The 20,462-nt window shown below is 46.9% G+C and overlaps 1 protein-coding gene across 6 annotated transcripts in view; it reads right to left on the bottom strand.

The window, feature by feature from the left end:
• Positions 1 to 215: 215 nt before the first annotated feature.
• Tmem164 (transmembrane protein 164) overlaps positions 216 to 20,462 on the bottom strand; it is a 174,171-nt gene continuing 153,924 nt past the window's right edge. For 4 of the 6 annotated variants that reach the window (XM_052737316.1, XM_052737280.1, XM_052737290.1 and 1 more), the window contains 2 exons: positions 14,487 to 14,587; positions 216 to 5,363 (listed from right to left, as the gene is read on the bottom strand). In XM_052737316.1, coding sequence (XP_052593276.1) covers positions 5,154 to 5,363; positions 14,487 to 14,587 — 311 coding nt within the window. In that variant the 3' untranslated portion in view covers positions 216 to 5,153. Of the gene's footprint in view, positions 5,364 to 8,421; positions 12,922 to 14,486; positions 14,588 to 20,462 lie in introns of those variants that run through there. The other 2 variants (XM_052737324.1, XM_052737309.1) reach the window with 1 other exon arrangement.

Genomic DNA, 20,462 nt, shown 5'->3' with positions numbered 1-20,462 from the left:
CCTCTGACTCCCACATCCCTGACAGATGTACATCACCAGGTCCAGCTTCATTATAGTTTGCATTTGCATTTCTTTAATGATTAGGGATGTGGAATGATTTTTGCCATGTTTATTGGTCATTGGTGTATTTATGGCATATCTTTGGGGAAATTTTCTGTTCAAGTTCTTTGCTTAGTTCTTAATTGAACAATTTGTTTTTTAGGTTTTTTTTGGGGGGGGGGAGGTGAGTTATATTTTTCTACCAAGTTATAAGAATTCTTTTTCTTTTTGTACTCAGGGTATTAAGCCTTTATCCAAGTTTATTAGTTTTTGACTTGCTCCTTTGTGTTTTTTCTAACCTAAGAACTAATTGCCAAACCAGCGTCCTAAAGATTTACCCTATGTCTTCTTCCAATAGCCCTGTAGATTGATTAAGCCTCTAAATTTAAAGATTTGATGTGTTAATTTTTGTATGACTGTGAGGTAGCCATTCAAATTTCATTGTTCTGCATGTGGTTACATGGCTGACCCAATAGCATTTCTTCCACTGAATTGTTTGGGCATCCTTGTTGAAAAACAATTGATGATAAAGGTTTAGGATTATTTCTGGAATTTTCTATTGTTTTCCATTGGTTTATCTTTCTCCTAGTACTAAATCACCTTGATTACAGTAACTTTGGAGTAGGTTTTGAAACAAAGATTTTTTTCCTTTTTCAATGCTGTTTCAAATATTCAAGATTCCATATATAAAGTTAACGATTGGAAACTTTGATGGGGCAGTAGCTAGCTTTGGAGACCATTGCCATCTTACTATTTTTCCATTCATTCAACACACAAAATTTTATTTATGTACACATTTGAGCAATATTTTGTAGTTTACTGTGTACAAGTTGTTTACCTCCTTGATTACATTTACTCCTAGGTTTTAAAAAATGCTTTTACATGCTATCATAAATAGGATTTTCTTCATTTTTAAATTGTTTTTTTCCTGGCATACAGAAGCACAACTAATTTTGATGTGTTGGTTTTTATATCCTACAATCTTGCTGAATGTATTTATTGACTCCCATAATTGAGCGGCTATGTTTTATGGGATTTATTTATATATTAATATAATGATATTGTCCACATACAGTTTTGCTTTTCCTTTTGTATGTGTATATGTGCTCACACACATGCACATGTATGTCAGAGGACAACAGGTATCATTCTCAAGACTGCCATCTACCTCCTTTGATACAGGGTCTCTCATTGGTCTGGAGCTCACCAAATAAGTCAAACTGGCTAGCCAGTGAGTTCTAAGGATCTCCTGTCTCTGTTTCCCCAGTGCTGAGATTACAAGCACGTGCTACCATGCCTGGCATTTTTTGCACAGGTTTTAGGGACAGACTCAGGCCCCTTGTTTGAGAGGTAAGTACTTTACTTGACTAAACCATCTTTCCAGCCCCTACTTTTTCCTAATTTTCAAATTTAGATGGCTTTCCTTCTTTTTTCCTTTATAGATCCATTTTTCATTATTCTTAGTATGCAATCTATCTTGATCATTTCCACCCCATCCCCCAACTACCCACTGCCCCCTAACACATCTCCTTCCTAGATTCATGTCCTCTTTTATTAATATTTTTGTGCGGCATATATTCTGATATTCATATATTCTTTCAGCCATAGAGAAAAGTGAAACCATGTTGTTTGCAGGAAAATGGGTACAAGTGGGGGATTAAGTCCATCTAAGAAAAGAAAATGTCATATATTTTAAGTTCCATTTCTCTAATTTGCAATTCCTAGATTATATACACATATATATGCATATATATAGTAATGATAGCAGAAACAAAACTATCTCGGGGAACAAACACTTTTGCTCAACTACTCTGGCTAAGATTCCCAGTTGATAGCAGAGGTGCAAAGAATAAACGGGTCTTCCTGATCTTAGGAGAAAAACTTTCAGTCTTTTATTGGACAAGGAAAAAAACATTCTCCCCTTGGCAAAATCAGAGAATGAATTTGACAAGAGTCAACACCCTTTCATAATGAAAACGTGGCAAATTCAGAATGGAAGGCAAACTCTTTGCCATGATAAAAAGCACTTACGACAAAACCTACCATCCAACTATGTGATAGAGACTGTTTGGTGCATACATATTTTCAATTGCTGTATCTTCACTATTATTTATTCCTCTTATCAATAAAATGTACTTTGTTTCTTTTGTTTGTTTGCTTGCTTGATTTTTCAAGACAGGGTTTCTCTGTGTAGTCCTAGCTGTCCTGCAACTCATTCTGTAGACCAACCAGGCTGGCCTCAAACTCACAGAGATCCACCAGCTTTTGCCTCCGAGTGGTGAGATTAAAGGCACGCATCACCACCACCTGGGGTACTTTGTTTCTTATAAGTTTTTACTTAAAAATTGATTGATTATGGCTCATATTAGTGTAGCGACCACTTCAGCTTCGTTGTGGTTATTATTTGCATGGACGTGCTCTTTTATGTGTACGTATATCTGCGTACGCCATATGTAGGCAGGTGCCTTCAGAGGACAGAAGTGTCGGATCCCTTGGAGCTGGAATTACAGATGGTTGTGAGCCTCCTGACGTGGGTGCTGAGAAACAAACTCAGATCTTCTGCAAGAGTGTGAAGTTAACTACTGTTAACATCTGAGCCACCTCTCCAGCCCCAGAAAGTTTTTAATACAACCTTCCATTATCTGTATTTTAGTTGAATTTCCTTCACTTATATTTAAAGTGAGTATTGATAATTAACTATTTAATTCTGCCATTGTGTAATTTTTCCATATATCTTCCATTTCTTTTGTTTCTCGATTCTTCCAGTTACTACCTTATTTTGTGTTGGATGTGGTGTATTTTTGCAGTATATCCTTTTGATTCCTTCCCTGTTTCCTTTTTTTCTATATTTTTTAGTTATTTTTTAATGACTACCATAGGAACATATTTAACATCTAGCTAATCTCCTTTCCGAATCTCCCTCTAAAACAGATTTTATTGTTTAGAAGAGTTTTAATTTTGCATGAAAATTGAAGAGAAAGTTCCCCTTCCCCTTCACAGTCTTCCCTACCATCAGCATCCTGCACCAGAATGATACATTTGCAGCATCTGAAGGGCCCACACTGTCACATACTTATTAGTCCAAGTCTATAGTTTACATTAGGAGGGTACACTGCTGGTATTGCGTGTCCTTCAGGTGTGATGATGTATTGAGAAGTGTATCCACAATTAAAATATCATATGAATGCTTCAACTACACTAAGTATCCCTTGCTTTGCATATTCATTCCCACAACCATAAACATTTAGGCACAACTCTTCATGATCATTCCTTTTTAACAATTATAATAAGTCAACACCAATTAAATGCATCCTGTGAACTAAGAATCATATTGTACATTTTTCAATAGCCTGATGATTTTTTTTCCATTTTACAAAGTAAGAATGAAATTCAAACAAGTTGTCCCTTATACATGGCTACCTAAAGTGGCAAAGCCAGGATTCAAATCAAGCTTGTTGGGCTCCAGAGACTGAGCTTTCTACCAGTCACTATTGGTCTTGATGAAGATGATGGTGATGACAATGATGGTTATGGTGGTGGCAATGGTAGTGGTGATGCTGATGGTGGTGGTGATGCTGATGGTGGTGGTGATGCTGATGGTGGTGGTGATGCTGATGGTAGGGGTGATGCTGATGGTAGGGGTGATGCTGATGGTGGTGGTGATGGTGATGGTGTTGGTGATGCTGATGGTGGTGGTGATGCTGATGGTGGTGGTGATGCTGATGGTAGGGGTGATGCTGATGGTGGTGGTGATGCTGATGGTGGTGGTGATGCTGATGGTGGTGGTGATGCTGATGGTAGAGGTGATGCTGATGGTAGGGGTGATGCTGATGGTGGTGGTGATGGTGATGGTGTTGGTGATGCTGATGGTGGTGGTGATGCTGATGGTGGTGGTGATGCTAATCGTAGGGGTGATGCTGATGGTGGTGGTGATGGTGATGGTGGTGATGATGCTGATGGTGGTGGTGATGGTGATGCTGATGGTGGTGATGCTGATGGTAGGGGTGATGCTGATAGTAGTGGTGATGCTGATGGTAGTGGTGATGCTGATGATAGTGGTGATGCTAAGCACTGATGGAAGCAGTTCCTAAAATAGGCTGTGAGGCCCTGCACCAGGTGTTTTATGTACTCTACTAGATCCTTATGATAGTGCTCTGAAGTGGGTACTATTGCTGTTTTCTTGTGAATGATCAAACTGAGGCTCAGATAGGTTAAGACAGCAATCTTCCTCGAAGGCAGAGACTCTCCTGAGTGGAGGCTAGTGGCTGCTGTTGTTGAAGGCCTACCATCTCTCTCTACAAATGAAGATAGTAAAGGTACAGGACTAAGTCCATTCCTGAAAATGAATTTCTTGGTCGGTTTTGTAGGTCTGTATCTGGAAGCTGACAGGTTGGTCTGGTTTAGTAAGGTCAATATCCACAGCCCTGACTTATCTGAGCCCTTACTCGCTTTCCCAAGACTCGTGGTGTGTCTGACAGCAGTGCTTTCCTACAGGCACGACAGACTCTGCCTCAGCCATGGTTATTGTCTTTCTAGTCAGGGGAAGACTGCTCCCAGGCTTGTGGGTACATGACTAGTGCTCAGAAATAGCCCCCTAATCGGCCTCATCAGCTTTGAAGGAGGCCACAGCAGGAGGGGCCTAAGTAGGCCAACACTTTAACCCAGTTACGTGAGGGCAGCTCTAATCCAGGATGATCAGATCTTGCTAAACCCTCTAGGGGAAAAATGGCCAAAAGCTGTTTCTTGACTCCAAGTATCCCAGGTTTGCTGCAGACACGCCTTTTTCCTTCTGGACGAGCATGACCTGAAGGTTATAATGGGCCAAGCTTAACTTGCAAGGCAGCCAGGCTTTTAGCAGCCGGCAACTGCTCAGGCTATTGGAAATACCCAGGGTTCAAGCTGACTCAGGTCAAACCATTGGTTTTCCTTGAAAGGCCCACTGGCTCCCCTTCCTCCACCTTGAGAAAGCCAGGAAATCACTGCCTTCCTCTGTGTGGGCCAGACAAGCACTTACGTCAACCTAGACGCTTCTGGACAGGCTAGGCTCTGCCTCCTCTCTGCTACTGCTGCTGCCAGCTCACCTCATGTCTGGCGGTTGACTAACCTAAAGTTCCTTAGGGAACCAGACTGAGCTGTCTTTCTAGGCTGTGGTTGGGAAACAAATAAAAACAAAACAAAACAAACAACAATAATGAAAAAAAACCAGAGCTGTTGGACCTGGCCCGGTCTGGTTTGTCTGGCTCTCTCTCCTTCATTTGGCACAATGGTCTTCCTGATGCAGGTGTACTTGGCCTCCTCAGTATTGTGTCCCCAAAACCACTTGTCTAGGAAGAGAGTTCAACAGAATGAATCCCTCAGGTAGGAAGCAGAAAGCTTGTCTGGCCTCATGGATGCTTGTAGAGAAAGAAGACGGTCTTGGGTTTATGTATTTTTTCATTGACATGGGGTCTTGCTCTGTAGCCCAGGCTGTCTTCCCAACTTGGAGTCCTCCTGCCTCAACATCCCAAGTGTGAGGATTCCAAGTACTGGGATTTCAGGCCCGTACTACCACATCTAGGTTGGACAAAGTGTGATAATGATGTCACATGCTAAAAGTTTATAATTTTTTCACCAAGGGGTTTTCTGTAGCAGGAAAGTGACTTCCTTGAAGAAGGGAAGAAGAAACAATTCCAGTATTTAAAGCAACTCTAAAGCACTTTAGGCTGTAAGATAGCTCTTCTTTTATACCACTGGAAGTGAAAGAAGGTGCATGTCATTGATCATAAGGTGCATTCAGCTTTCTAGAGATATTAAAACATGACCAAAAATGTCTTAGAGCCAAAGAAAAAGAGAAAAATCCATTAAAACAAAGATAGCACCTCTTCTACACACACCACATCCCCACAGATTTCCACAACATAGGGCGCATAAAGGCACAGCGGGTGAGTGCAGTCAAAACCCCAGTAGCTGCTAATGGCTACTCTGAGGACAAGCTGTGTGATGAAACGCAGAGGCCAACTACTCTGCCCCCTATCCCTCATGCCCAGAAGGGGCCCTCTATGGTACCTCCTCAGAATCTATGAAATGTAGAGGAATGATTTCTAACTGTCTGGAGGAGCGTCAATTGCACTGGTAATGTTCATTCCCTTAAGTTGGATTTAGCTGTTACTCTTCGTGCCTTTTAGATGTCTTAAAAGGTTTCATAAAAGCACCGCTGTAGACTGTCAGGTCAAAGAGATGACTCAGAACCTGGGGGCTTAAAGCAAGTACAAGAACAACAGAAAAGTTTGCCTGGAATTATGTGCTTGAATCAGGCCTCAGCATTGACATTCTCTACCTGATCCCCACCCCCCCACCACTGCCTTCCAGGCCATAAATACACAGCATTTATGAGCCTGGCCACTCTGGCACACTCCAAACATAAGGTAGATCCAAAGATGCATAGGAAGGGCCTGCGTTCCCATGAGACATAATGCTGGAGGGTCCAGGATCTTTGTGGACAAATGAAACAGCGAAGAGGTTGTGCTCTTGGCTGTTACGGAAGAGGAACCTGTAGACAGAGCGGAGGCAGGTTAGCGCCCCCTCTGAAAACCCCTGGGAAAAGGAGGTTAAAGGACAAGAGTCGGCGGGGAAAGCTGGTGGCTGGTTCAGAGGTGGGGCTGGGACTGAGTTGTTGGACAACAGACTAGACCAGCGGCTCATGCTATTGTCCAAGACCCTGGCAGGGATAGGCCAAGGCAGGATCCACCTTTATTACCGAGCCTTGCCTTATGAGATGCTGGGATCCCAGGCAGCTGACCCATCAAGGTTAGGGAGTCTTCTGTGGAATGTGTCTATCAACTGGAGCAATCTCTCCTACTGCCCTTCTGGAAGGCTTAGAAGGCCCTTGTTCTGCAACTTAGCCATCTCAATGCTACACATAATGCTGACTGGGAGAAACGAGTCAGGCCGACTTTGAATGAGGCCGTCCTTGTCTGCTGAACCTGGAGCTCACCCTTTTTTTTTCCCAGCTAGCCTGGCAGGACAGCAAGCCCCAGCAGCCTTCTTGTCTCCTTCCCATCAGTGCTGGCATCACAGGAACATCTAGGCAAGCCTGGCTTTTACATGGATTCTAGAGATCAGAACTCGGATCCTTATGGTTTCCCAGCAGTCCCTTATCCAGTCATCTCCCCAGACCTCTCTTCCCTCTCCTCTGAGAGCTGGGCCCCTAAGCCATGGTCTCCCTAGCAATCTAACACACCCAAAAGGCAGTAGAGCCCAAGAGAGGTGAAGCTTATAGTACTGGTTTCTAGCTTCTTGCTTATTACTGAGCCTCACTTGACTCAGCTTCTCCCCTTAAGTGGGAACCACATTGCCAGTCAACTCCCAGAGCATCCAGGGGGAGTATTTCGGGAACACATGGAGAGGCGCTGAACACTGGGACTGGCACACAGTTGTAGTTATTGCTTTACAGAGTGGGAACCTGAGCAGCAAATGAAATTCAAAACCAAGCTGGTTATTTCTAGTCTGGGATTATAAGGTGCTGCATGCTTCACAGCCTGGGGGCCAACATCTGGCCAACGGGGGTGAGAGGGGTCCTCCTGCACTGACTGTCACTATGCATCCCTTCTAGAAGTGGCAGCATCAGCAAAACAGGCAGAGGACTTTGGATAAGCACAGCTGGCTATTGCCAAAGGGCACTGTTATCTTGCTTATTGGCCAAGGGACAGTCTGACCCTAAATGGATACTGCTTACTTGAAGGGCATTTGGGGGCTATGGGCCAGAAGTCAACATGTTTTAAAGTTGCGTTCTTTCTGTGTGTGTGTGTGTGTGTGTGTGTGTGTGTGTGTGTGTGTGTGTGTGTGTATGTGTGTGTGTGTACCCTCACCCACATGAGTTCAGAGGTCAGAAATGACTGAGCAAGGTCGTCCCATCGATTGGCCAGACTAGCTATCCAAGGCCCTGGAATCTGTCTCCATCCCCAAGGGCTGGGGTTAAAAGTTCATGCTGTTGTACTTGGCTTTTCCATGTGTATTGGCGATTCAAACTCAGGTGCACTTGCTTGTCCAACAAACACTTTATACACTGAGCCATCTCCCAAGCCCCAGAGTTGCATTGTTTGACCTCCCCATCTAGCCTAGCCAAACCATGGGGTCCAGAGAGCCTATGTCCCTGGCTGATAAGCTCCCCTCAGAGTGAATGGCCTGACAGGCTCCAGGAACCTCAGTGGAAGTAGGCCGTGTATGGGAAATCAAGGCAAGTCACTGTGCTGCCCATGTGGCCAAGCTATGCTGAGCCCAGCCACCCTGGCTTGGGGAGGTGTTGACTACTTCATGACACACCAGGCCAGCAAATGACCCCTTTTGTCTCCTTTGCAAAGCCTTCTTAAGAGGGTTCTGAGAAGCAAGGCCAGGATGCCTGAGTTCTCATAAATCTTTTAATAACAGTAAATGAAGAAAACATTATAACAATAAGTCCCATGGGGAGGGTGCCTTTTCATTCAGGGATCTTCAACAGCAGAAACACCTGAGGCTAAGATTCAAAATGCTAAGTACACAAATTAAGGACCATTTATTTCCAAAGGTGGCTACAGAAACCACTTCAGCACAATCAAAGGGGTTTTACAAAACAGAGAAAACACATTACAAAATCCCCCAAAGAGGGGAGGTAGACTGGAGGTGGGGGAGTAAAGAACACCCCAGAAGCAGCCTAACAAAGAGGCTCGATCTTGCTGCCATCTAGGGAGTTCAGAGATTGGCTCTCAAGGGAGCCTTGCACATGAGGGTGACAGTACATGGCAGTCTCAGCATGAGAAGAAGGATGGAGGAAGAGGCGTTCACCAATGTCCCAGAAGAAATAATTGTACATCATTCAATTCCATTCTCTTCACGACAATTGCATCAAATAATTGAAGAATGCTTTAAAATCTAATATAACATTGACACTAAAATGAATCAAGAGTTTCCAAAACATCATTTCTGCTTAAGACGACTTTTGTTTTTGATTTGTTTATCATTGAGTGGGGGGTAGGGGTCTGTTTAGTGGCCCAAGTAGCAAATCAGTGGACAAAAGTGTCTCAGACAAGGGCCACGGCAAGTACCGTGGTCTTCCTGCAGTTGTATATGCCAGAGGAAGACTGACTCCCCTCGTAGACTCCTACCTCAGAGAGGGCAAGGCCAGGAGAAGACTCAGGACACTCCTTCCCAGTCTTGGGCCTGCCCACGTTGCCTGGGAGGCCCGGTCCTGGCTCACTGAAACCAACAGCAGTGTCTTGTCCTAGAGTGTCAGAAGGCCCCCTTTCCCTCCCCACAAGTCTCCCTTCTAGTAGAAACTATTAAGAAACTCCTCTCCCAGTCAAGACAGGTGACAGAATCCCAGGGAAGTCCATTTGGCAGCAAGAGGGCTCAAAGGGCCCTTGGCATCTCCTGAACACCCAGCTCAACACAACTCAGAGCATTACCTAACCCCAGTTCCTCTGTGTAGAGCCCTGCTGACGCTGAGCTGTCTGTGAAGCTGGTAATTACATCACAAAACACTGAATCTTCCACGACCACATACAGCAAAGCCCCACCAGAGGCTACAGCAAAAGGGACGATCTGACAGGCACTCTAGAGCAGCGCGGGATAAAGCACATGGCCGACCCCGCGTAGCCACTTAGACCCTGTCAAGCCACAGGTACAGAAGTCCACAGACAGACAGAAGGCAGACTCAAGAAAGGTGGAGGTGGTGGCTCCAGAACCCCACAGTGCATCACAGGATGACAGAAGTACTTGCTGCTAGGCTTCTGAGAGGATGTTGGGCCAAGTCTTATACAAAACCAAATACTGGGGAGTGGGAAGGACCTTTAAGGAAGCAAGACAACCTCTGTTGCTCAGAGTGGCTGCCACAAATTGTCCAGTGTAGCCAACTGTTCTTATTGGCACAGCCCCTTGACCACAGACGTCGAGGACTTGAGGATGCACTGTTCGTTCTCTCTTGCTGGGACTATCACAAAGAAACTGGCCACCTCTATGAGCACTCTCACACAGACACAGAGCTCACACACGCTGGTAGACTGCACACGGAACTTTGGCCAACGTAGCTAAGGAACAGCCTTCATAGGGACAAGAAAGGCCTGGCCCTTCAGAGTCAGTGCAAACAGTCTTCTCCTTTGTCCCTGGTACCACAGATAGTCTCTACCATCACGCAGGCTGTTAGACATACCTGGGGGGGGGGGGCAACTCCCAAGTCAAAGTGCTTAGTGCCTAGGCAGGTTACCTCTTTCCATGTGGGTTAGGACCAAGGTGAGAGTGAGATACAATGAAGAGGTCCCCTGTTCCCCAACACCTCAAACCCAGGCCAAGACTCCCTATGGAGTCTGTTGAAGGACCCATCATCGGCTTCTTTAACTTCTTTACATGTGAGCAAACCTAGGCCCCCTGCATTCCCCCCTTTCCTTCCCCCTTCTTGACAGGTGTGTCTGACTCTGGCCTGGCCAAGCCAGACAACATGGTTTGGAATTTCTTCTCTCCCTCTGAGCACCAGAAAATGCCTACCAGAAATGGGTCTGCTGAGCTGGTGCCAAAGCAGAGGCAAGCTCCTGGAGGCATGCCAATGCAGGGAAAGCCCAAGATGCCTGGCAGTCTGGGCCACGGTGCCTCAGATAGGGAAGAGGCCTGTGTGGCACTCCCACCTCTGTGGCATTCTGGAGGTGGCTCCCTCAGTGGAGGCCCTGCATCACTGCAGGAAGCAGCTCCATGTTGTGGCAGAGGCCAAGGCAGGCCTCATAGGCTTCCCTCCCATGACCTCTTTCCACATTCTTCTTTTAGAGAGAGGCCCAGAGCCAAGGAGGCTCTCACATTCTATTCATCCATCGATTCCTCTGAGTGTGTGTGGGGAGGGGCAGATCAGCAACTGAAGAAGCACTTCTAGAGCCCAGCAAGAAGGTGAGGGGAGGAAGAGCCCTGGCAGGAGCTCAAGGGGGCCAGCGCACTAAGAGCTCTCCCTTTCCTGCTCTCTGTATCTCAGAGTCCATCACCTCATGGGCAAGTAGCCGTCCCCAGAGATCCTTCCCTTAGTTTCCATTTGCTCCAGCAGATTTTCCTGCCACTGCTTCCCCTGCAAGTCCATTTCATAAAATCATGGCCACTGAGGCACTGAAGCTCAGGTTAGGCCTAATACTCACAAACTCACATTGAATACTGCAACTAGAACAGGGCAATGGGGTGGTCGAGGTACAAACTTTTCTATGCTTAAGCAAATCTCCTCCTACTAGAAGTCAACAAGGAGTCAGTAAATGCACAGCCACTGGCCTCCTTTGTGGTCCATACACCACTAAGTACCTTTCAACCAAAGAACACTTGAACCTCTACCTATGGGGACCTGACCCATTGGCAGTTCCCTTTCAACCTACACCTGGGCTTTGGACGTTGTCAAACTGCAAAACCAGTGACGTTTCCCCACACTGAGCACTTGGAGCAGAGTCTAATGAAAGAAATCTAACCCTAAGGAAACTGCCTTTAGGAACTGCGGCCATGTCCTCTAAGTACCAGGAATGTCTCTAGCGTACCTTCCCGAAATGCAAGGGTTTACCCCACTTCAAACATCTAAAATACAAACAGGCAAACAGCACCCAAGGCCAACCCCAGCTCCCTCTTCCATGAAGCGGCCTCAGACAAAGAGACACAGATAGACACATACAGAGACGATGAGGATGGTTCACAGGGGCAGCTGAGACTAGAACGTTACCTATTATCGACAGGACAGCGAGTGTGATTCAGACCACAGCTTTCTCAAGTTGCCCCTCGACTTAGTTCATGTCTTAATTTCTATGCTCACTTCCGATTGGGATGCGGATCTGTTCTCAGCTTTCACAAGGAAGGCTTGTTTGTTTGTTTGTTTGTTTGTTTTTTGTTTTGGGATGGGAATGGGGTGTCCTGCCTGGTACTGTGCACACCTTCACCCTCTTTACTTTAGCCTCACTGTGGCAACAGATCTCCAGCAGCCCTCTACAGAATCATGCCCTTGGGCTGCACATTGCTATCACCTTCCACCCCAGGCAGTACCCTAGAAGGAGCGGCTGGGTGGCTCCCTGCTTTGAGTCATGGGACACCGGTCACTGGAAGAATCTATTTTGGCTGTGATCTGGGAAGTCCCTTGGCTCTGGGCTTGCAGCTGGTATAGAAACAAGGCCTTGGTCCCCTTCTGGTGGGGGCTATGCTGGAGATAAAAGGGGATCCCAGCATGAGCCTGGAGGTCCCTGGCAGTGGAGAAATGAACCCAACACTGTTTCATTGCTGGGATACTGGAAGAACTAATGACTGCATGTTGTTCCCTGCTTCTTCAACTAGCTGTTGTTAAAAGCACCAACAAGCAGTGAGAGGGGGCCTGCTGCCTACCATTTCCCTGCGGAAGGCCACACAGAGGGAGTGGGGCGCAGGAGGGACCAAGACACTGGGGGATGAAAGGGAGTAAGTGCCAGCCCCCAGCACTATGCCTGGGCACGAAGAGCCATCCGTGGGGAGGAGCTGGGGAGGGAAGAGTAGTGGAAGAAAGGGACAGAGAGGAGAAAAAAGTAAATACACCAAGCATCCTGTTGCCCTCTCCAGTGATTTTGTTAAGAACTGGGTGTTCTCTGAGTCAAGTCAGGACTTGCTTCCTCAGGGAGAAACAAACCAAAACAAGAAAACAAAAACAAAAAACAAACAAAATTAAACAAAACAAAAATCCAAGCACCTTCAGTCTATTTTCTTGGCTGGAAGCCGGAGCAAATCCAGCAGATATTTACACAAGGGCCCAGCCATGTATGAGAACAGGATGACCAGCTTCCCGTGGGTCATGGTCATGAGAGTCTGGTGTCCCGAGGCCCAGATGCGATACCAGGGGCCGTAGAATGGGTCTGAGATGGCCGGACACAGCATGTTGTTCAAATTCACTTCGGTGACCTGCAGGGACAAGGGAGGTAGAGTGAGCGTTCGCCATCCCGAGGCTTCCTCCGGCTACCGCCAGTTCAGCCATCTCTCCCTAGGGGTGACTAGACAAGGAGGGATTGACCAATCCCCGCCTGTTCATAAAGGGGCTTCTTTGCCCTAGGCTTTCTGAGTGGGTGATGATGAGTCAATGTCCTGGGCGAAAGCTGTTCGGTTTTGCACAGTCTTGCTTTCCAGTTGGGCCCAGAGTCCATTGCCATTCCTAAGCATTTATTGTGTGCCTAGCTCCTAGAGAAAGATTAGGTTCTTTTTTTTTTTTTTAAAGCTGTTAGCTGCATGGTCTCTGTCTCCAAGTAGCAAGGGCAATCATTGACTGCTTATGACCTCAAACTAGATGGTGCCCACTCAGCTTTACATGCCACGAGGAGGTCTGAGGAGCATACAGAAGATTTTGTGAAGGAAGTGGCACGTGAATGGACTCATGAAAGATGGACAAGGTTATGGCAAGGAGTGGGGGAGTCGAGCTTTCCTGGTGGGAGGTGTAGCAGCACATGGTATGTATGGTCACATGAGCACACCGACACTCCTGGAAAGCAGCATATCAGTGAGGAGCGGCAAGAGGGAAGGAGGGGTGTGTGCAGGTCAGCATCATGCCGAGGCCTCCTGTAAGCACACTACTGGCAAAGAACCCAGCCTACCTCCGGCAAAGCAGAGCGAGGAAGACAAAGTGGGCGCCTCTCCAAAGGCATTGGGGACATCCAGTTACACGCCCGTATCATGCAAGGCTGCACAAGGCTCCACATGACTAACGCTGCGTTAATGCCAACCACACAAAACCAAACATGGCGTTCCTGCCTCAAGGACAGAAATAACACCTGCCTTCCAGAGCTCTTCAGAGCTCACTCACATTAAAGACAAGTCCTCACCATCTCTCAAGGAAGCTAGGCTTCTGTATCCTGTTAGAGTGAGGTGGAAAACTCCCTGTCCCCACACCCAACCATGAGCTTTCTGTCCTCACTTCAGCACTGATACATACCCTTGCAGTTTCGGCGCTATTGGACTCTGGGTATTTCAACATTGGGGCCAGCCATTTTTCATATTCCAGGCACTTCTCATACTACAGAATGCTCTGGGGCTCCCAACACCTCACATACACTGGCCACACAGCTGAAGGAAGGGTCTCCTGAAGGACTTGGGAGAATTCCCAGAGTGGACCCAAGGTCAGAGGCCGTCACAAGGCCCAGGGCCATCAGGATAAGGATCCTACATGCCCATGAGGTCCACAGCAAAGCACTTGCCAGTTACAGGTCACTGTTTCAGACCCAAGTAGTCATGAGTGAAGGGTATCCTTGCATCCTCAGGAATGAAGGAACGACCATTACTGAAGGATTCAGAAAACTCTTCGAAGAGGCCAAAGCTTTGGATCATAAATCAGCATCCCAGACACAACAATCTGACGTCCTGGCCTTTAGCATCATGTATTTTTCAAAGCAAAATGATACAACAGCACCAAGCAGGATTATCAAGATTTATGAAGAACTCCAAATAGAGGGGAGAGAAGGGGATCTAAGCAAACTTACCAGGCCGAGGATCTGCAGGATGCTGAAGTGGTAAAAGAACATGAGACCCGTCGAGAGAAGAGCCCACCGGAAACTGCTGAGGGGCTCTGGGGTGTAAGCACCTGGAGGAAGATGGGAGATGGTGAGCCGAGGGGAATAATGACCCACTTCTCCTCCTCTGCTCACAGGGGTGCAGGTGCTGAGGTCCCAGCCACAGCTGCAGCAGGCTTGGGGTCGCTTCCACTTGTCAATGACAGAACCTTCCAAGGGCCTCGATGCTTAGCTAGGAACCATGGTAGCCCTTTCTCGACCCCGGTTTCTGCCAGTTGATTACACCATTAAAAAGAGAGGTTTCTGTTTTAGTCTGAAAGTCATTCATGATTATTAAAGGCGATTTAGAGTTTAAAAAAAAAAACAGAAAGAAGATAGAAGCAAAGGAGGAAATCATTCCCAGCACTTGATTCCTAGAATAGAACCCTCACTAATAACATGACTGTGTCTCTTTCGTCATTTTCTCTGTGCCCCAGGATTAAGCTTTAAAATTAATACTTAAATTAGTACTATCTGTATATGTAACTGTCTTTGTGTCTATATTTATTTCCTCATGATTCTAAACAGTATGACACAGTAGTTGAAATGTTAATGTTGAAGTCAGATAGATTCGGGTTCAATTTTTTGTTTGTTTGGTTTTGGTTTTTCCGAGATAAGGCTTCTCTGTAGCCTTGGCTGTCCTGGAGCTCACCCTATAGACCAGGCTGGCCTCGAACTCAGAGATCCACCTGCCTCTGCCTCCTGAGTGCTGGGATTAAAGGTGGGTGCCACCACCGCCTGGCAGATTTGGGTTCAAATTTTGACTCTACCATTCATTAGCTGTTTGACTCTGAAAAACTTTCAAGAATTTTGCAAATCTTACTTGCCCATCAAATTGGGATAGTTGTGTCCCCAAAGTCTGGTCCAACATGGCTACTCAAGGAGCATCAATGTTCTCTTCCCATCAACCTTCAATCTAGAGCCCTTGTAAGTGTTTTATCGAGTGGTTGTGCCATTTGCCACCTACTGAACGACCCCTCCCAGGAACACCGAGTGATGCCTTTCCTCTCCTGTTACTGCTGGCAACTACTATCCTTGTAGACCTGCATGTATGTCAGAGCGCACAGAGCAGGGACATGGTAGACAAGGTGCTGCAGGTAGCTCTCTGGTTAGGCACTTGGAAGGTGTGCTTCAGAAAGGGACCGGAAAGACACCTTCCCATCCCCCAAAATGGGGGTGATGCCATCTCCTCCTACAGTAGTGTTTGCCCACGCCAGCCTTTCACTGATTCGTTCCTTTGTCCAACAGTTGTTTGTACCTTGCAGATTTTGTAATAAGGCGAGGCCCCGACAGTTTGAGAACTACAGGCAATAACGACAATACAGAAAGCTGGGGGTGGGGTGACTGAGATCAGTGCTTCCAGTTATGGGAAGACAAAACTCAACCTGGGAGTGGGAGGTGGAGGTGAAGGTAGGGTAAGGAATGTTTCTTGATAGAGGCAGCATTAGAGCAGAGTCCTGAGAAACGAGTGGGACTTCAGGAGGGCCCCAGGCCTTTCGATCTGCACCCAGGCAGACATGAGGCAGGAAATTCAGAGCTGTATAGTAAGAGTTCGGTGGCAGTAGTGGGGGTTGGGATGTGAGGGTTCAACAGGTAAACTTGTGCGTTGTTCATGCCTGGTGACCTGATCCTGGGAACCAAGTAAAAATGCCAGATGTGGTGGGGCACATCTGTAATCTCAACACTCCTATGGTGAGATGGGAGGCAGAGACCGAATAATCCCCGGGAAGGTTGTGGTCCAGCTATCCCAGAGAACGCAGCCCAGCAGAAACAAGAGACATCCTGCCCCAAAACATGGTGGAACAAGATAACCAATTCCCAGAAGTTGTCCTCTAAGTTCACATACATGTTGGGGCACATGCACGCCCACACTCACATAAATACATCTTTCTCACAAGCACATACAACTCTCTTTCACACACACAAATAATAATAATAATAACAATAATAACAACAACAATTGTAATAGTAATCATGAAATAATTCAGTACAGTCACAGGGAGAATGTAATGGAGGCAGTGAGTAAGTGGCTAGCAAAGCTGGTCTGACCCAGACTGAGCCATGTGAGCCTCAAGGAGCTAGGCTGAGGGCTTTGGGCTACGTGCATCTGTTGAACTGCAAGGTCAAATATGTCATGTCTTACAAAGATTCTAGGAAGTGGGAGCATGACTAGGACTCAGAGATCCTCAGGAACTCTAGAGACTGGTAAACAGCCCACACCCTTTCTAGAGAGTGCGGCCACCACTTAGTTCTGCCATCCTAGACTATGGCTCAAGGTGCCTGTTTCTTGCTTTTTCAAAAGAAAGCGAGAAACATGAAACTTTATGTGGAATGTCCTGCTGTTTAACTGCAGGCAACTATTCAAACTGTCTTAAGAATGCTCAATGGGCCAAGCACAACACGTATTCCAGATGGATTTCAGTCCCTGGGCGGCCATCTCCGCCGTGCTCTGCTCCAGAGCCACCACTAGCGGCAGCGAGTTTGAGGAATGTGAGTTCTGGTCATTCAGATGAAGGTACCAGGGTCAGTTTAGAGCAGAGAGAGGAAAGGCAGGGTGCTGACAAGGGAGGGGGCCGCTCCAGGAGCCTAGAACAAGGTCGTTTCTGTAGGGAAAGCAGCAAGAAATGAAGAGAGGAGTGAAAATCACAAGGATCTGGTAGAAGACAGGAGGGTGGGGTCGAGGGGGAGGAAGGACAGTAGTGACTCTCAGAGTCGTACTAGTAGCTTGCCATCACTGGATTGGTGACGCCATTTATTGCAATGGCAAAGACAGGCAACAGCTGATTGAAGCAAGCGTAAGGAAATGACGAAGTCCATTGTAGACATGTTGAAAACGGAATAGCTGTGTCTATGCAATATCCACATAGAAACATTCCTACAGGGACTGTATAGACTCTAGAGTGTGATGGGTGACATTGTGGATACCTGGAGCCTAGAAGGGGGACGTACTCAAATCCCAGTTCTATCACTTATGGATTTCAGAGCTTTGGACAAATCGCAGTATCTCTTCAACTCAGTTTTACTCATCTGTCTAATGGAAAAGGCGCCATCTCATTCCCAGAGCCGTTGGTCAGATGAGATAATACAGGGATTTATGATATGAGCCACAAACTCCATGAAGAGGATAAGGTGAGCATACAAAGATGCGGGGGTGGGGTGGGGAGGCATCAGCACAGAGCAGAAAACAAAATCATGGAAACATGTACACAGAGAAAGAGTAATAAGTCCAACAGCAACACACCAAGGCACAAGTGTAAGACGGGGCAGAAAGAAGGCCGTAAGTGGGGCTATCCTGTGACGTTCGCTCTGGCCATGGTGAAGTGTCTGCGGTTTAGGATTTTGTATTGCATTGTATTTATTGCTATCTTTAGCCACATTCGGCCCATGTGTTGGACACACCTTTGGTACCCAATGTTCCACACAGTCTTTCCAATAGCCCACACAGCACTTGCTTGGTAACAATGCATTGAGCAATATACTGGGAGTGTGAACACTGGTCTGTCTGATAAATGAGTGTGGCCTGGATACCACGTTTGCTGCCCCACTTTCCGAGGGCACACAGGGGAAGAAGAGACCTGGAAAGCCTCCATTCATCACTTTCTCAGCTGCCTTTTCCTTCCCTCTGACTTCTGCTCAACAGCCCCTGCCCCAATGCAGCTGAGTGGCAGTGACATGCCTCAGATGCCCAGTGTGGTGCAGGAATGGACTTATAGACTTGAGCGTGCGTGCGTGCGTGCGTGCGTGCGTGCGTGCGTGCGTGTGTGTGTGTGTGTGTCCTCACCCAGGATGAGCTCAGCAGCCATAGTCCTAGGGAAGAAGGGAATGAAGGTTCAGGCATAGGACAGTTGTCCCTTCCCTGTGCTTCTCGTGTTGTGTTGTGTGTTCTGAGATACTGTCAGGGGACATGTGTTTCAGTGGCCTCACTGACCCTCTGCAAAGCCCCGTTTGTCCCATGCCTTCTGTGCCGCATCAGCTCTCTCAACCACACTGACTGTTGACGGAGGGAGGGGCTTTTCTCCTCAGGCCTGGATGAACAGTGGACACTCAAATGCTCACTACATGGGCCGAGTGGTGGCACAGACTTGCTGAGGAATCCTAAAAATTACTTTGATCCAATGCTAGTACTCTGAAGACTATCTTCAAACACATATAAAACCCAACCCACAAACCACCCTTACCTGCACAAAGGTATTTAGACTTGTTTTCTCTATAATACTGAGAAACTGGAAACAAACCAACTAGGGAGATAGTTAAGTAAACTACAATACTTCAATATTGTGTAACAGTCCACTGCCATTCAAATGATACCCAGATTGTCCATGCATGAAGAAACCAGTACCCGGTGAGAAGCAACAAGTATAAAAGGCAGAACTTCAAACAGTACAGACATGAAAGAAAAGACAATGTAGTAGCTTAAAAACAAAGGCCTGGGGGGGGGGGGGCGGTCAGGCATCGTCACATTCCCCAGGGGAATGGCCGTGAGCAAATCACACTTCCTTTAAAGTTGTTTTCCTGCGCAGGAACTAGAGATAGCAGCATCCACTTCTCAGGACTGAGGAGTGGAAGAAGACATTACCAAAAGCAGAGCCAGCAGCCGCCTAGCACGGAGCTACCTATTTTCACCCCAGGGATCACAGGCATCCCAACTCATACACAGGCAGGAAGAGGAGGGGTATTCTGGGGAAATGGGGAAACAGACACCTCCTCAGTGAAGGGAGACTGCCTGTGGCAAATGTGATCCAATCCTCCATTGCCTTGAAAAACCACAGTAAAAAGGCATCCTGTGCACTGATGCACAGCCCATAGGGATATATGCAAATCGTATGCAAACCCACATAATTCTCTTTGCTGGATACCTGGATGTGGCCCTTGGGGTAATCCTAGTGAAAAACCAGTTTTCTTCGAGAGGAAAACAGAAACTGAATCACATTCAGGAAAATTCAACACATCATAAAACTCGTATGTGACATTTTTCTGCTAGCATCTTCTATCCCAGGAGGAAAGAGGCACGTCATCAGTAAAGGTAGGGGGAAACGAAGCTAATAGTTTCTGTAAAATTGATTTCTGACAGAAGGAAGCCGTAGGTGTGCTGGGAACCGAGGCAGCAATTGCTCCAGCAGTAGCAAAGACCCCCAGAGGCCCTCAGGAGGGATCTTTCTCTCCTCCTACACTCTCACTCAGGGAAGATGACACCAGGGCTCGGCGCTGGGTAGGGTAGCCTACTATTATCCCATCTTCCTGCTTCCTTCAACTCACAGACTTATTCGTGCTACCCACTCATTCGATATCTATGACGCACATTAGACTCCATGGCAAGAGTGGGGTTTATAATCTTGGCTAGCTCCTGCCCTTGACAATCTGCTGCAGTTGACAAACTGCAGTTGACAAATGAAGGAGGAGCTGACACGGTGAAGGAAGTACGTCAGTCCTGGGGACCCTGAGGAAGGGAAGAAGCTGGAGAGGGTCATAGTTCAGGAGATTTGGACAACAGGAAGCAACTGGGGTAGGACATGCCTGAAGGAACACTCTAGGCAGAAGGTATAGCCTGAAAGGTATATGGACGTCATTGGCACGTCATCTGTGTGCAATTATGTGCAGTTCCTCGTTACAGCAGAGCAGAAGAACACAAGAGGTGTCTGTCATGTGTCAGGAGATAGCTGGAGAAACAAGAAAACAGGACCCGAAAAAGGAAGAGCCTTGTTATCCAGGCCAGAGAACTTGGCCTTTACCCTCTATACAACGAGAGGCCACCGATAGGTGTTCAGAGATGAAAAGATCGGATCTATGTTTCCGGCAGCTGGCCAGCTCTGGCAGTAGGAGAGACAGTGGGCCAGAGGGAAGCAGAACTGAAGACAGACTCAGACACTGTCCTCGTGACACAGATGGCCTTTTGTCAGACACAAAGGA

The sequence above is a fragment of the Peromyscus californicus genome, unplaced genomic scaffold (assembly GCF_007827085.1).
Source record: "Peromyscus californicus insignis strain IS unplaced genomic scaffold, ASM782708v3 Scaffold_10__1_contigs__length_136768540, whole genome shotgun sequence".
NCBI classification, from domain to species: domain Eukaryota; kingdom Metazoa; phylum Chordata; class Mammalia; order Rodentia; family Cricetidae; genus Peromyscus; species Peromyscus californicus.
This window is presented reverse-complemented; position numbering and strand designations above follow the sequence as displayed.